Source organism: Echeneis naucrates, chromosome 10 (genome assembly GCF_900963305.1).
Source record: "Echeneis naucrates chromosome 10, fEcheNa1.1, whole genome shotgun sequence".
In the NCBI taxonomy this organism is placed as follows: domain Eukaryota; kingdom Metazoa; phylum Chordata; class Actinopteri; order Carangiformes; family Echeneidae; genus Echeneis; species Echeneis naucrates.
The window spans coordinates 11,495,094-11,508,762 of record NC_042520.1 but is presented as its reverse complement, the minus strand read 5'-3'; the positions used below and the strand labels follow the sequence as shown (position 1 = coordinate 11,508,762).

The following is a 13,669-nucleotide window of genomic DNA, read 5'->3' as shown; positions in this document are numbered from 1 at the left end:
GACAAGAGTAAAACTTGTTTAGCGATTTTAAACTCCACTCCTCAGCCCCACCCGGCCTTCCTCCCCCCCCTCCCCCCCTCCTCTCCGCCCCGCTGACCGAGGCTCCTCCTGACGCTCCGGACTGGAGTCTCAGTGTGCGTCTGCCGGCTCTCAGCTCTCAGCCCTCCGACCGCAGACTGCTGGTTTCCCGCGTGCTGTTGAGTACCACTGATGGGGACTTCCGTCTTTCTGTCATTTCGGTGCGTGTGTCGCTGTCTTCTCAGCCCATTGTAGTCCATCAGGCTGCAGGAGCGCACAGCCATCACCACCACCATCATCATCATCATGAAGTTGGCGGTCCTCCTCCTCCTGTGGATGTCCTGTCCGATGTCCCTCACCAACATCGCTGGTAAGGAAATCGTTTCACATCCAACACAGTCGGACTTCTTCTTGAAACATGAAGGCGTCAGATTTAAACCAGACAAACCGAGCCATGTGCTGCCGCGTTCAAGTCCGATAAAATATAATTCGACATTTCGACCCAGACAACTAACTGTTTATCTAAAAATCTAAAAGTGGGGTATTATTCTAGCTTACTAATGTTTACTTAAACTACGTTTTTCCTCTTCCCCCCACCTGAATTGTTCAGAGGTGGACAGAGTACACAACTTCACTACTTCAGTAAAAGTACAGATACTCCTTGTTAAATATTACTCCAATACAAGTAAAAGTAGTTTCATCAAAATATTACTTAAGTAAAAGTACAAAAATAAAAATTAAGCAAATTACCTCAGGAAATACAGAAAAGGGAAGTAGCTTCATTGTCATTATACAATACACTGATGTGATTCTGCTACAGACATATTTATAGCTCAAAACAGCGTCAGTTAAAGAGGCCCTAAAGAACCGGTCTGTGGAGGGATCCGGTCCAGTCTGTAGTCTGTACAAAACACATTTTATATGGACACAATGAACCGGGGGTCCGGTCTCTGATGGTTGTGTTGTGTTGTGTATTACCTGGTGTTGCTGTCTCTGTTATTCACCTTGATTAACAGACTGCCCTGTGTGCTCCATGTCTAGTTCCTCCTCTGCCTCCTTTTATGAAAGTACTTCTTGTCATAGATTCAAGAGGACGGCAAAAATGGAGGCGAGAATTAGCGAGTTAGAGTCGCTTTAGCTAGCTCAGCTTATGCTAGTGTAGCTAGCTATTAGCTTGGCTCGTTGACGCTGGTAACCATGGTAACTAGCAGTCCGGGCTAAGAGGAGAGGCGGAGTAGTTGAACAGATGGACCGACTTTATTCAGCTCAACACAACACAGGACTTTTAGGAGTTTCATCACACTTCATCACACTAAAGCTTACAGCGGCTACAGCTGGTGCTACTTCTCACACCGCTCACGGAAGAGAGGGACAAACACACAACAACGTGCTGACTACGTCACACATTACCCAGAAGCCCACCTCCTTAAAGGGGAATCATCAGCAGCCATGAGACAAGTGAACAAGGGACTGCGGACAGAAGACCTGGAGTCTGATCCCCTAAAGTGGAGCTGTGTGGATGTTAACCAGCATGTTTTTATATACCAGCTAATTAAATGTAAAAAAATATATAATTATTCCACTATTTAATTAATTATTTCATGGCCCTGTTGCAGTGCTTCATTAATGAAAGGAATAAGAAAATAAAGGGTCAGAATTTTTCTGAATATTTTGTAAAAAGGTGGTGACTGTGAAACTAGGACGAGAAAGGTAGAGTAAGGTAAGAAACAGCGCAGTTAGCTTGTAACTAAAGCTAACTGGCCAGCTCTAATGCTAACGTCCTTTAGCCTAGCTTGTATTAAAGCCCACACAAAATGTTATCTTTAACAGAAACAGCTGAGTTTGGTAGCTCCATCAGAAAGGAAGAGACAGAGAGGAGAGGGCTGCAGCTGCAGTCAGGTAACAGAGAGAGGGACACGGATGGTCCGGGGAGTTATCTAAGTTGTTGGCTTTATTTCCGCACTTTCCGACAAACATATTGACCACCGCTTCAGACACAATAACACACACAAGGACCGGGACATTACTCGGTGTTAATGTTTTTGTGTGTGTGTGCAGAAAGACAGACCTGTATTCAGCTGTGAGTGATGAGGAGTTGGACCGTGTTGTCAGTGATGTCCACAGAAGACATCCAAACTCTGTATGCAAGCTAATGCGTGTTCCAGGTAATAATACGGCCACGATGTATAATGAAGAATGAGCCAATCGTTATGGAGAAATAATCCAGGTAGGATGAGTATTATACATCCATACCTGGAACAGGCACAGAGGTGTGCGTGTTAAAAAGACAATTACAATTAAAAACAATGAATGAGTAATGTTAGACTAGTGCAAGAGCAGCGAGTAACGAGAGCATCAATAGAAATGTAGTAGAGTACAAAGTACAATATTTGTCCTTCAAATGTAGTGAAGTGAAAGTAAAAGTATTCCCCCAAAATAACACTCACAAAGTAAAAAACAGATACTCAAAAACTGTACTTAAGTACCATACTCAAGTAAATGTACTTTGTTATTGTCCACGCCTGGAATTGGTATGGCAGAAACAAGTCATTTGGAATTAACAAAAGTAATCCGATGTGTAGAATCAGTTATTTCTCCACACTGATGAACAGATGAGCTCTCACTGACTTCTGATCTACTGTACAGGTTTAACAGTAATGCATTATGGAGCATCTCTCTCTGGTGAATTTGGCTAGTCATCATCCAAACAGGAACACAGGTGTCAGATCTCACTGTCTCATTCTCTGTTCACGTCACTGAGCCCTTGAAAGTGCAGCCAGAGAGGATCCATTGGGATTAAAATGCCTGCTATGGCAGCAGTTTTATGATTGTTTGGTGAATATGTCACAGTTAACCACTCCAGATGATCTGAGGTCAGACAGATGTGAAGCTGGCTACAACACCAGCATCAGGTTAAAGGTCCACACTCTCCCTCGCCGCACACATTAGCTCTTGAACTTGAAGTCCTCTGCGTCTGACCTCAGAGCTCTGTCTTGTCAATATGACTCTCTGCCCCTTCAATGACATATCACCTCAGGTTGACTGCTCAGCTCTTTCAGACACTGTTAGATTTTTGCAACAACCAGTTGCTATTTATATTACTGATGCTGCCCTTTTTGTAACCATCTTTGTGAGAAAGTGTATGCTATAAAAGAATGGTTGTTAATTTACATTCCTCCTCCTTATTCTAGCTCCGAGTGAGTTTGTATCCTTGGCAGAGACAGAGGACTCCCTGCTGAAAAACCTTTTCCAAGGCTACCAGCGCTGGGTTAGGCCAATCCAGCGTGCCAATGATACTGTTAAAGTACGCTTTGGACTCAAGATCTCCCAGCTGGTTGATGTGGTGAGGATTGATGCATCTATCTACATCTGGCTTTACGAGGAGTTTTATTGTGTTATGTGAAAAAACCCATTCAGCAAAACCTTAAGCCTTGATTCTTATCTTAACCTAAACCAAACTTTAGCGTCCAGCACTGGTTTCACAGTGGATTCATCATTACAAAGACACAATAGCCTCCAATAAATGAAAAATCTACTTGGTTAGGTTTGCCAGACATTACTAGATGCAGGTCAAAAAAATCACGAAGCCCTTTAAATTCAAAGACGCTTAAATATTATACCTTGTTTTTGTTGATTTGTCATCACGAAGAATCAGTTTGCTTGGGACTGATAGCCGCACACGTTGGGCGGGGTCTGGTCTAGTCTGGTCGAGTCTCTGGGGCGGTTGGGGGTTCTGGCCTAGTCTAGTCTCTGGAAGGGCCCTGTCTAGTCTCTAGGCTCTGAAGGGGTCCAATCTAGTCTCTGGTCTCTGGGGGGGTCGGGGTGTTCGGTGTAGTCTATAGTCTCTGGGGGGTCCAGCCTCTCGAGGGGGCTGGTCTATTTTCTAGTCCGGTCTACTCTAGTCTCTGGAGGTGTCCCGTCTCTGGTCTAGTCTCTAGGCTCTGGAGGGATTCGGTCTCTGTGGAGGGGTCCATTCTCTGGGGGCCTGGTTTACTCTCTAGTCTCTGGAAGGGTCTGGTCTCTGGGGGTGTCAGGGGTCCACCTTCTGGTCTCTGGAGGGATCCAGTCTCTGTGGAGGGGTCTGTCTAGTCTCTGGAAGGGTTGGGTCTCTAGTCTAGTCTCTAGGCTCTGGAGGGGTCCAGTTTACTCTCTAGTCTATGAAAGGTCTGGTCTAGTCTCTAGTCCCTGGGGGGGTCAGGGGGTCTGGCCTAGTCTACTCTCTGGAAGGGATCAGTATAGTCTCTAGGCTCTGGAAGAGTCTGGTCTCTGGGGGGGGGTCGTGTGTATTTGCGAAACAGATTGTGTGCATTCGTGAGTCCAAAATACAACTATGAAACAAAGAAGCATGTGCATTTGTGAAAAGCCCAAAAGTTCATTCATTATGAGACTGCTTTGACTCTGTATGATATAACTTGTTCGCGGTAAGCACGACAAACATTTGAACTGAAACAAATCCGTTTTGGTGTCAAAACCTCAAACGTGGGCTTGGGATAATTATTTCTTCCTCCATTTCTTTGTCCATTTTCTATCTCATCCACACCACCAAAGTTATGTTTTGTCTTGAACACAACATATGGCATGACATAATACAGGTAGGCCAATAGGGTCGAGACAAACCAGACGCAAATCAGCAGAAAGTTTATTTTCTCAGAATTTTTTGGCAAAAAAAAAAAAAAAATGATGGAGTGGAGTAAAAAGTACAATATTCATCCTTCAAATGTAGTGGAGGGAAAGTAAACGTATCTCCCAGAAATAATACTCAAGTTAAGTACAGATGCTCAAAAACTGTACCTAAGTACCGTACTCAAGTAAATTTACTTTGTTACTGTCCACCCCTGTGCATTGGTAACTTGCTGTGTTTACAAAAATTGCGCATGAATGCCCCCTTGCCTCCTTTAACTGCAAACGAAAATCGTAAACCTGAACAAGCAGTATCGATATGCACGGACCAAATAAAGCTCCAACTCAGAGAAGAGAAAGAATGATAACTATGCTCAGTGCTCTCACTGTCCATGGTGCTGAAACCAAACAGCAGCAGCATCACACTGTAGAGCTTTCCGTGGTCCTGAAATAGATCCCGCACACTCTTATGTTCAGCCACAGTCTTTCTCTCTGAGGAGTGTTCCTTTAATATTTCAGAGACTTACTGTGGCAGGTTGAGATGGTTTAAAAGGAGAAAACAGAGAATGCTAATGGAGGGACCGCTCCTCTTGACTTGAAATATTTATCTCAACCGGTTTAGATGTAACTCTTCATCCTTCCACCAGACACATGTGCTTGGAAAAGACAGTCAGTGATGAATTAAAAAAAAAAATCAAGCTTTTCAAGGAAGATTTATGTTTATCATACGCTTCATTTTGGAATAGCACAAGGGAAACAGTGCTAACCAGAGATACGGCAGCTACACTGTTCCCTGAGTCTTTCTGGGCTGCATGTTTTTTTTATTGAATTACGGTTCACCTCTGCTTTGTCTTATCAGCAATATGGCCAACTCACTCTGACAGCCAAGGCTGGATCCGGCTATACTGAACAGGAACTGACTAGCATATACCCACATCAAGTCCAAACTTTTTTTCTCACCAGGTCTGGATAGTTATCTGCCCCAAATTTCACAAACAGAGCAAATCAACCTAAATAGGTTTTTAGACCAAAATCCATTCTTCATCAGAGCATTTGATTGTTGCCCCATCTGGCCATATTGAAAAAAGTGGTAAAAGATTTCTAGATGTGTAGCTGGATCACCGCCAAATTCTAAGATTCCACTGTTGCCAAGTGTTCACCACAAATTATCCAGCCATCAATTAATATACACTTATCTGTGCAGGGTCACAAGAGCTCTGGAGCTAATCCCAGCTGACACTGGGTGATGGCAGCATAGAGAGGCACAGGAACATTCTGTCTAATTTGCAGAAAAGAGAAAGGATAATTTAATTTATACCAGGCTTTTCATCTAGCCCACTGATGCTTTCATGCAAACTCCCAGATCAGTAATGGTGTGTGCTGTAAATGAGTTACATCACACATCTCAAAAAATTTAAGAATATTTTCTTGCTTTTTGTCGCTAGAGATGACTTTATTAGTTTGTTTTCATTGTGATCAGTATATGTAATTAATATTAATCTTTCTCTCTGTTTTGTTTTGTTTTGTTTTTTTCTGTTGTCTTTGTAGGATGAGAAAAACCAGCTCATGACAACTAATGTTTGGCTTTGTCAGGTAAGCAAGAGCTGAAATGGCGTCATCCAATCATACCATTTGAATTAACTCATCAGTAAGAACAACACAAGACATATTTTTTCAGTGCATCAACACAGGGTGTTTGTGTTTATCATTATCTTGTTTCACTTCAATTTAACGCATCATTACATAAAGGCTTGTCTCAGTATAAAATATCACCAGGGAATTAAGTAGCAAGATGAATAGTATGTTTTCATGAAAATACAGTCAAAATAAAATTTGAATTTTTATATAGGCCCAATGATACAGTTTCCTTTGTCTATTTAACAGGAGTGGATTGATTACAAGCTGCGATGGAATCCAGAGAACTACGGAGGAATCACCTCCATCAGAGTTCCCTCTGAAAATATCTGGCTCCCGGACATAGTCCTCTATGAGAAGTAAGACTCTGGCTCTGAGTTGCAAAAGGTTTAAAAAAAAACAAAACAACAACATATGATATATGGAGAATCATTGATAACAGTATAAAACATACAGCAAAAATTAAACAATTTTTTTTCCATTATTAATCTTGAATTGTAACCAAAACCAACAATTTTCCCTACACTTGGTGCCATAAGTGCTGCTCTTGTCTGCACCATTAACTGTCATCATGTAAATATGATCAACAAATACAGATGCAGATTTTCTGTAAATGTGATCCTCTTTTGATAAATTTTTTTAACACCTGCTCCACGTTTCTTCAGTGCTGATGGGCGTTTTGAGGGATCCCTCATGACCAAAGCCATTGTCAAGTTCGATGGTACAATCACCTGGACACCACCTGCTAGTTACAAGTCTGCGTGCACTATGGATGTCACCTTCTTCCCTTTTGACCGCCAGAATTGCTCTATGAAGTTTGGCTCTTGGACCTATGATGGCAACATGGTGGATCTTGTGCTGATGGACAACCAAGTGGATCGGAAGGACTTCTTCGATAATGGGGAGTGGGAGATCCTCAGTGCCACTGGTGCCAGAGGAAACAGGAAGGATGGCTTGTATTCATATCCCTTTATTACATATTCCTTCATTCTAAAGAGGCTGCCACTGTTCTACACACTCTTCCTCATCATCCCTTGTTTGGGTTTGTCCTTCCTGACTGTCTTGGTGTTTTACCTTCCCTCAGATGAGGGAGAGAAGCTGTCACTTTCTACCTCTGTCCTTGTGTCGCTCACTGTGTTCCTCCTGGTCATAGAGGAGATCATACCGTCCTCGTCTAAAGTAATTCCCCTCATTGGAGAATATCTGCTCTTCATCATGATCTTTGTTACACTCTCGATCATCGTCACTGTCTTTGTCATCAACGTCCACCACCGCTCCTCAGCCACCTACCACCCCATGTCGCCGTGGGTTCGTAATCTCTTCCTGCAGAAACTGCCAAGGCTGCTCTGCATGCGTGGACACATTGACCGCTACCACTACCCAGAGCTGGCTCCAGAAAGTCCAGAGCTTAAGCCTCGCTCAGGAGGTCGGAGAGGAGGGCAGAGGAGTGGAGCAAGTGGAGCCCCTGGACAGGCAACCTCTGAAGGGAAGGAAGATGAAGTCTGGGGCACCATGTTGGAGAAGGCCATCTATTCAGTGCGATACATCAGCAGACATATTCGCAAGGAGCACTTCATACGTGAGGTGTGTGAAGTATTATTATTATTATCAATTTCAGCAGTAATCACAAAGCTCTTAGGGATGAATGATTGAATGTGTTGCTGTTATACCATCATTCATATCCTCTATTTCCCAGGTGGTACAAGACTGGAAGTTTGTCGCCCAGGTGTTGGACAGGATCTTCCTGTGGGCTTTCCTCACTGCCTCAGTACTGGGCACAATCCTCATCTTCACACCAGCATTGCAGAAGTTCTTGAAAATCCCTCCTCCTACTGCAAGTGAGGACCCACCTTCAAACTAGTGGCAAAAATGTGTCCCATTCATGGGCAACTCATAATCCACTTTCACAAATTTCACAAAACATTTGTTACCACTAAGCTAGAAGAAGCCCATCCAGGCTATAAAGGTGAACTTTGACTCCTTGACATTTAGTTAGCTTTTTTCTCTATATCCACTGTGTACACCTTTATGTTTATCAGGAAGTTTGTATGGGTACAATTCTACTTAATTTTAGAGCAATGCCATAATTTTGTGTTGATCAATGTAAATTAAATTCGGTGCAACCTGTGATGCCTCTGAGTAGTCTGTTTATCAGTAAAGCTGCAGTTATTGGTATACAGGATTACACATGCTGACCATGTTAGAAAACTATTAAAGCTGAATTAAAATTAAACTTTAAAAAGGTGTAAGGAGTAATTAACCCAACTCCATTCTGCACCAAATTTGATCATTTTCTTGATTTAATGCACTCAGATCAATTTCCTTATTGTATTGTTTGGTGTCACCTGGCAGATTAAATTTCCTGTCTGAGATTGACACTGTTGAACATTAAAATCAACCACAGAAACGCCAACAAAATGTTCACCTTGTATACTAATAAGGATCATATCTATGAAGCACAAAACACCGTGTACTGTACTCTCTTTTAGATACACATTATAATAACCCTAATTAAAATGGAATTAATCTCAAGAAAAATACTCTTCAAACAATATTCTAACAGTTGCACCTTTGTTAGACAGACCACCACACTGTACTTGTTTGCAAAATCTTTTAAAACATTACAAATGTTGAAGAAATTGGGTGGTCCCAGCCCCAGTATGCCATGTTGTGTCTGAAAACCTTGTACTTTTCTGTTAAATATCTTGACAGTCTCATCTTTCTTACAATAAATAAATAAATAAATAGCTGCAATTGAATCATCGCTGATAATGTCAACTACAGGTCAAATACTAAAATGTGTAATGTGTTAAAGCTTAAACATTTCTTCTCTAAATGATCATGATCAAAAGTACAGTGTTATAGTGCTTTGTTCAGATGTATTTGATTGCACTAATAAATTTGTTTTTAATACACAGCATTTATTTGTCATTCTTAATTAAATGTTCTTGTTAGAATTTTTATATCAGGAAAGTGACATATAATAAAATGTCCATAAAAATCCATAAAATGTGGAACAATCAAGCCAGCCCCATAGATAACAAAGGTTAGGATTTATAGCACAGTCACGATTATTTATATCAAATGGTTGACGTCTTTACTGAACTGTAAAGGATGTACAGTAAATTATAAATAGCCAAAGATGACACCACCACCTAGTGGTAAACCAAAGAGATGACAACGACAGTACACGCTATGAAATGTTAAATCGAAAAACCTTTTAGCAGCTATAAATGAGACACAATTACCGTTTCAACTGCTTTGACTATACATTTATTGAATAAATGTTTGGTTCTAGGTAAACATTTTCATAAAAAAAAAACAACAACTAATAAAAAAACATAAATCGTAAACAAGTTGAGCATCTAAACATTGCAAAAAAAAGGGTGTGGGGTGGGGTCCTATCATTATTAATAGAAGTGGAGCATTATATGTGGGTTGCCTTTTATCAAAAAGCAGAGAAGTGCAATACATTATATAATGCAGCTTTTTAACTTTTTTTTTTTTTTTTTACTATTTTAATAGTGAAGGGGAAAACTACTATCCATCTATCCATCATTCCGCTGTTTCACCATCTTCATTGTCTCTGCTGACCCGTCTGGCTGTCCAGGTGAGCTCTTGCATTGCGCAGCATCTCCATGTACATCCTGTTGTTTTCACTGCAGCACGGACAGGTGAGAGGAAGATGGAGGCGTTCAAATGTAATGCGATCAAAAGTGAGAGAAAACAGACGTAAATATAAGCTGCGCTGCTGAACACGGACACATAAAGCCGAATAAATCAAAGCGCGTGAGGCTTTTGCAAAAATTGCCCTCTGTGGGTTTATCAAACTAACAGAACTAGATGTGTGACCTACACTGAAAATAATGGGACCGAAAAACTTTAATCAAGGGAATATGTCGTGCCTATAAATCGAGTTTTTCACGCCCTGAAGCTAAAAGTAACAGTTTAGTGTGGTGTGTTACATGAGCACGTCGGGCATCCTGAAATAATAAATACCCGCGTGTCTATGTTAATTGTCTCGTCTCGTGGTATCCCGCGATATCACGAATTTCGCGCAACGTATTATAGGCACGACCAAACATCGCACTTCCGTGATCGTCACGCGTAGCGCGAGCCCGGTGAGCATCGACGGTCTCTTTCATGTCTTACTTTACTTATTCTTGGCGCCAACAAACGTTAGCAAACCGCAGTTTTTCGGAATCATTGTCAGCAGGTTGCTTTTTTTTTTTTGTGACGACACAACGTTCAGATAAAATGGGCCAACTGTTGAGCTAAAGTGGGGAAGGGTAAAGAGATAACAAATCTTACATGTGCCAGTTTCCATTTGAACTTTGAATTTACCCAACACCTTAAAAATACAAACTAATGTTGTAGCAGCTATGTCAGCTCAGTTACTGTGATTGGTTGTAACAGATATGATGCCCTAGCCTTGTCAGGCTCGCATTACCTTAGTTTATTTTAGCAGACTTTTGTGTGTTCATGGTGAATTGCACTGCTGCCAAATAACTGGACGGCAATAACAGCAATTTCTGTCTCTGATGGAAAATGAATAGTTTGTGTTGATTAACACATTTTTTAAGTCCCTGGTTTTCATTGCACACGATCTTTGTGCAATGAATATCCATTAATTCATTAGTTTAGTAAAGTCAAGTCTTTTTTTCTTTTTTTTTTAGTGTGACATAATGAGAAGATTATGGCACAAAAACTGCTTTCATTTTTAAAATAAAACACATGTTGGCACTGTGAGGCGAATTTGTCAGATCTCTTGGCACATGCTTTACTGCTGAATATATCACTCACGTAGCCACAGAGCGGTCAAACATCAGGTTACTCATGTCCATGTAGTACTGAGCATCAGTTCTAATGGCCGTCCAGTACTCGTTAGCCTGGAGGGAAGAAAGTTGCTTCATCACCGAGCTGCTCAAACTGACTTATTTATCTGTATTCACACCGAAGCGGCGTCACCTGTTCTTGAATTGTGTAACCCCACTGGTTGTTCGAGTGATGTGGATCCCAGTATCCCAACTGTCTCTTCAATCTGATGAAGCGCTTCGCCTCCTCCTCTTTCATGAATGGGGCAGCAAAAACTCCTAAACCACAATTTTAATAACAGCACTATCCACCCCAACAAATAGTTGAATAAGTGCATATAGAACTAAAAATGTGTGCAAAAGTCTAATCGATGCTAACAAACTGGATCACTGAAGAAAGTTTTTTTTTTTTTTTTTTTTTTTTGTGGAAAAGTCTAGGTGTGATTTAGATTTGTGACCATTCCTGTTATCCATGAAAATATGAAACTTACCACTCAAAAGAGCAAAGAGGATCACAGTCTTCATGTCTATAAAATGTTAAAATACAGCAAGAAGACAGAGTATTGGACACACAAAAATTCAAAGAAGCTCATTTCTATCTCTATGAATGTCTTTTCATAACTGCAATTGGCCTCCCCTGAAAGAAGTACAAAAAAATGACCAAAAATGTAAAGAAATAGGACATTTACCTGCAGTCTGACTTATGTGGCGTTGATCTGTTAAATGTCTGTATGTCTTCAGAGCTCAAAATCTCCCAGCTGAATGTGGAAGTGAACAAGAGTTTCTTTCACAGATGTTTTACCAGGAGCCAGAGAGTGATGAATGGAGTCAAGCAGGAGGTTGGTCACTCAAGGTAGCCAATTATGTGAGTGCCAGACCATCTCCCACACACACACACACACACACACACACTTGGTCAGGCTGTGAGATTCAACATGAAGACGACGCCGTCTGGTCGGTACACAAACTCACTGCAAATGTTAGCAAACCTACATCTCAGTTTCTTCCAGTAATTCTTCTTCCAGCGTTCTTGATTGGTCCTAACAATTCAAAAGTGTTCAAAAATAATTTTTACAGTTATCTGTGAAATTATCTGAAAGATAACTTAAGTGTTGATTTGTGCCAGCAATTGTTGATTTTCTTTTTTTTTTGGGGGGGGGGGGTGTGCGTGAAACTGCTGTTCAGTCCTCTGGTAAATCTGGATTGAGTGTCCATTGTAAGATATTGCAAAATATATTATTTATTTACCATAGTTATCAAAATATAATAGTCGTTGGTATGCAATACTTTTGTGTAGGTCAACATTTCTTCCACTGGGTGGAGAAGAAGCCTCAGTTTTCACCCATAAGCTGTTCAGTCTTTTCACGAGGCATTTACCTGATCTCTGACATAAAAAAAGGAACTTGTGCATTTCAAAAGCATTGTATGTTTCAATAAAATTTTTATCTAAAAATAATAACTGAACTATTAATATTTCAATTTAATGAAAGTGGAAAATGTCCACAATGTCAGATGGGCATTTAAAGACTGGTTTTTGAGTCACTGAGCCCTCAAAACTCCAGAGAATTAACTTGGCTACTTTTTAAGATGTTGCATTAAATCAGATGTCCTGTGAATTTCTTAATGTGATGTAATATTTTCTCTTTCTAATGAAGTCACAGAAAAATAACCATCTGCTTTAACAGCAGTAGTGAGAGTTAATGCAAAGGCACAGTAACGGAATGGGTGGGGGGGGGGTCATTCATAATTTACTTATCTTCTATTCATGCACTTAGGCAAGTCTAAGTATGTGTGTTGAAGCACTTCTTCAAAGACGCAACTTTGCTTTGATCATGCGTTATCCACCCACACAATACACAACTTTCTGTTTAACTTTTCCTTGTGTTTGTTTGTTTTCCAGTGTGCTGCCCCCTCGCTGCTGACCCTATCCACACAAAACTCCAAAGTGTGTGTGAGAGGTCTGACATCCCATACTAAAGGGACTCGCCACCTATGCAGTGTAACAGAGACAATCAGATGAGGATCTGCATCTAGAAGACCATCATGCACCTCATCAAGTGAGCACACACTCATAAAAACAGCATATGTTCTGTCAGAGAATAAAACTGTTGTTGCTTTCAATCGTAAAGCAGAACTGGACCAAATCTGCCACATGCTCCTCTCTCTTAAAGCATCCCAAGTAACAAAATGAATGCTTAATTGCAAACAGAAACAATGACACATGCACAGAAATGCAATTTCTCAAATGCAGGCACATTATTAACCAACATACCTTGGTTAGCTTAGCTCATAATCCATGTTCTCTCTGTCACAGGAAAAGTTATTTAACTTTCACACATCAAGGTTGCATCTCAGACAAAAGCTAAAACTCATCTGACCTCATTCCAACACACACATGCACTCGGCAGGGACATGCCAGTAATTCAGGTTTTTCATTTAGAAACGTGGAAATTATGTTAAGCAAAATATGTGATTAGAAACTTAAATACACTTCTGTGAAATGTGTGTGATGACCGACGTCAGGAAACACCAGCCATCATCATTGTCACTGTCGATTTTGTCAGCTTTACTTTTGATTTGGA

At 40.8% G+C, this 13,669-nt stretch overlaps 2 protein-coding genes across 2 annotated transcripts; one reads left to right on the top strand and one right to left on the bottom strand.

Moving 5' to 3' along the window:
• Positions 1 to 324: 324 nt before the first annotated feature.
• LOC115049571 (neuronal acetylcholine receptor subunit non-alpha-2-like) lies at positions 325 to 8,580 on the top strand. The gene is made up of 6 exons (XM_029511894.1): positions 325 to 388; positions 3,210 to 3,361; positions 6,187 to 6,231; positions 6,523 to 6,632; positions 6,939 to 7,857; positions 7,970 to 8,580. The coding sequence occupies exons 1-6, from the start codon at positions 325 to 327 to the stop codon at positions 8,132 to 8,134; spliced, it is 1,455 nt and encodes a 484-aa protein (XP_029367754.1). The 3' UTR covers positions 8,135 to 8,580.
• Positions 8,581 to 9,644: 1,064 nt separating this feature from the next.
• On the bottom strand, positions 9,645 to 11,830 carry LOC115049572 (uncharacterized protein C3orf85). The gene is made up of 5 exons (XM_029511896.1): positions 11,777 to 11,830; positions 11,579 to 11,614; positions 11,242 to 11,366; positions 11,077 to 11,162; positions 9,645 to 9,932 (listed from the first exon to the last, which is right to left on the bottom strand). Exons 2-5 carry the CDS (start codon positions 11,610 to 11,612, stop codon positions 9,851 to 9,853), a joined length of 327 nt encoding a protein of 108 aa, XP_029367756.1. The 5' UTR covers positions 11,613 to 11,614; positions 11,777 to 11,830; the 3' UTR covers positions 9,645 to 9,850.
• Between the last annotated feature and the right edge of the window lie 1,839 nt (positions 11,831 to 13,669).

What these genes read in the sequence shown, in the direction of transcription:
- LOC115049571 (XM_029511894.1), top strand. Translation starts at nt 325, where the DNA reads ATGAAGTTGGCGGTCCTCCTCCTCCTGTGGATGTCCTGTCCGATGTCC. An exon ending in TCTCCCAGCTGGTTGATGTG is followed by an intron (nt 3,362 to 6,186) that starts GTGAGGATTGAT and finishes TTGTCTTTGTAG; the next exon opens with GATGAGAAAAACCAGCTCAT. An exon ending in GACATAGTCCTCTATGAGAA is followed by an intron (nt 6,633 to 6,938) that starts GTAAGACTCTGG and finishes ACGTTTCTTCAG; the next exon opens with TGCTGATGGGCGTTTTGAGG.
- LOC115049572 (XM_029511896.1), bottom strand. Translation starts at nt 11,612, where the DNA reads ATGAAGACTGTGATCCTCTTTGCTCTTTTGAGTG. An exon ending in GTTACACAATTCAAGAACAG is followed by an intron (nt 11,163 to 11,241) that starts GTGACGCCGCTT and finishes TCTTCCCTCCAG; the next exon opens with GCTAACGAGTACTGGACGGC. An exon ending in TTTGACCGCTCTGTGGCTAC is followed by an intron (nt 9,933 to 11,076) that starts GTGAGTGATATA and finishes TCCGTGCTGCAG; the next exon opens with TGAAAACAACAGGATGTACA.